General features: G+C 38.7%; 1 protein-coding gene across 2 annotated transcripts in view; it reads left to right on the top strand.

Annotated features, from left to right (window-relative positions):
• LOC106870995 (kielin/chordin-like protein) overlaps nucleotides 1-1,614 on the top strand; it is a 7,080-nt gene that overhangs the window by 806 nt on the left and 4,660 nt on the right. For both annotated transcript variants that reach the window (XM_014917243.2, XM_014917242.2), the window contains exon 2: nucleotides 543-674. In XM_014917243.2, coding sequence (XP_014772729.1) covers nucleotides 543-674 — 132 coding nt within the window. The remainder of the gene's footprint in view (nucleotides 1-542; nucleotides 675-1,614) is intronic.

A 1,614-nucleotide genomic window follows, 5' to 3' on the forward strand; every position in this document is an offset into this window, starting at 1 on the left:
TTTCATTTTTGTATTCGGTTTGCAAGGTTCTTGACGTGAACAGATTTCGTTGTGTCTTGGGAGGGTCATTATGTCAATGATGAACACATGCACTGGTTCAGTTTCACTTCTATATTGGTTTCAAATTTTGGTACAAGGACAGCAGGTTCAAGGGATGGGGTGAGTTGATTGCATCAATTCCAGTGCTCAACTGGCACTTATTTTATTGGCCCCCGAAAGGATGAAAAGCAAAGTTGACCTCAACCGAATTTGAACTCAGAATTCAAGGATTGATATATATATATATATATATATATATACATATATACGACGGGCTTCTTTCAGTTTCCGTCTACCAAATCCACTCACAAGGCTTTGGTCGTCCCGAGGCTATAGTAGAAGACACTTGCCTAAGGTGCCACGCAGTGGGACTGAACCCGGAACCATGTGGTTGGTGAGCAAGCTACTTACCACATAGCCACTCCTGCGCCTATTAACGTAATTCTTAATTATTTCCCATTTAATTATCTTTTTAATCCCTGTCATTTTTGGCTTTTTTGCAGCTGATAAATGCCACCACAATGGCAAAACCTACAACATTGGCCAAATGTTTAAGGATGATTGCAACCTTTGTTTCTGTGGTGCAAACGGCGCAGTGAGTTGCACCAAGAAATTTTGCCCTCCAAATCATTCAGGTAATTTGATTTTTTAATTATATTTCTTTCTTTAATTCAAACTCTGACAGCTAATTGGCTGAGGGTCAGGATATTGGCCTGCCAGCTCAGAAATCTTGATTCTGGGCACTTTCTTTCTTTCTTTCTTTCTACTGTCCCTATCTTCCTTAACCTTTTAACATTTAAGCCAGCCATATCAGGCACAAATATTCTCTCTGTTTTACAATCAAACAACTAGCCAGATCTGGCCTCTCACACCTACCCTACAATGTCATTCTAACAATAAACAGCCACATCTTTGAAAACTCGATGCTATGAGACAATGCATGATTTAATTCAAAACAATGTGATGTTGTAATGATAGAAGTACTTAACTAACTTAAAAGTCTGTACTCTGTGCGTACTTTTAAACTAGCTCCTGCAGAGGACTAATTGGGTCCTGCAGACCAAAACTAAATAGCATGACTAAAATACGTCTATAATGACTGTATGCCCCAGTGGTGTTTGATCAGAGGTTAAGGACGGATGAGAATTAATTCTATGATGTTATGTTGAACTTAATTTTATCTTCCTTCAGTCACTACACAAAATCAGCCAAAGATGTTGAATGTCTCTTAAGGATTCTATTGAAGTTGGCAATATGGTTGCAATAATGATTCTAATGTATGTGTATGCATATATATATATATATATGTATATATATATGTATGTATATATATATGTATGTATGTATGTATATATATATATATATACCCGTCAGAGTGTAAGTATCTTGAGAGAAAAGCTGAACATTAGAAGCATCAGTTGTGGCGTGCAAGAGAGACGATTGCGCTGGTATGGACATGTGGTGAGAATGGATGAGGATAGCTGCGTGAAAAAGTGCCACACCCTAACAGTTGAGGGAACCCGTGGAAGAGGTAGGCCCAGGAAGACCTGGGCTGAGGTGGTGAGGCAAGACTTT

The sequence above is a fragment of the Octopus bimaculoides genome, chromosome 27, assembly GCF_001194135.2.
Source record: "Octopus bimaculoides isolate UCB-OBI-ISO-001 chromosome 27, ASM119413v2, whole genome shotgun sequence".
Lineage (NCBI taxonomy): Eukaryota > Metazoa > Mollusca > Cephalopoda > Octopoda > Octopodidae > Octopus > Octopus bimaculoides.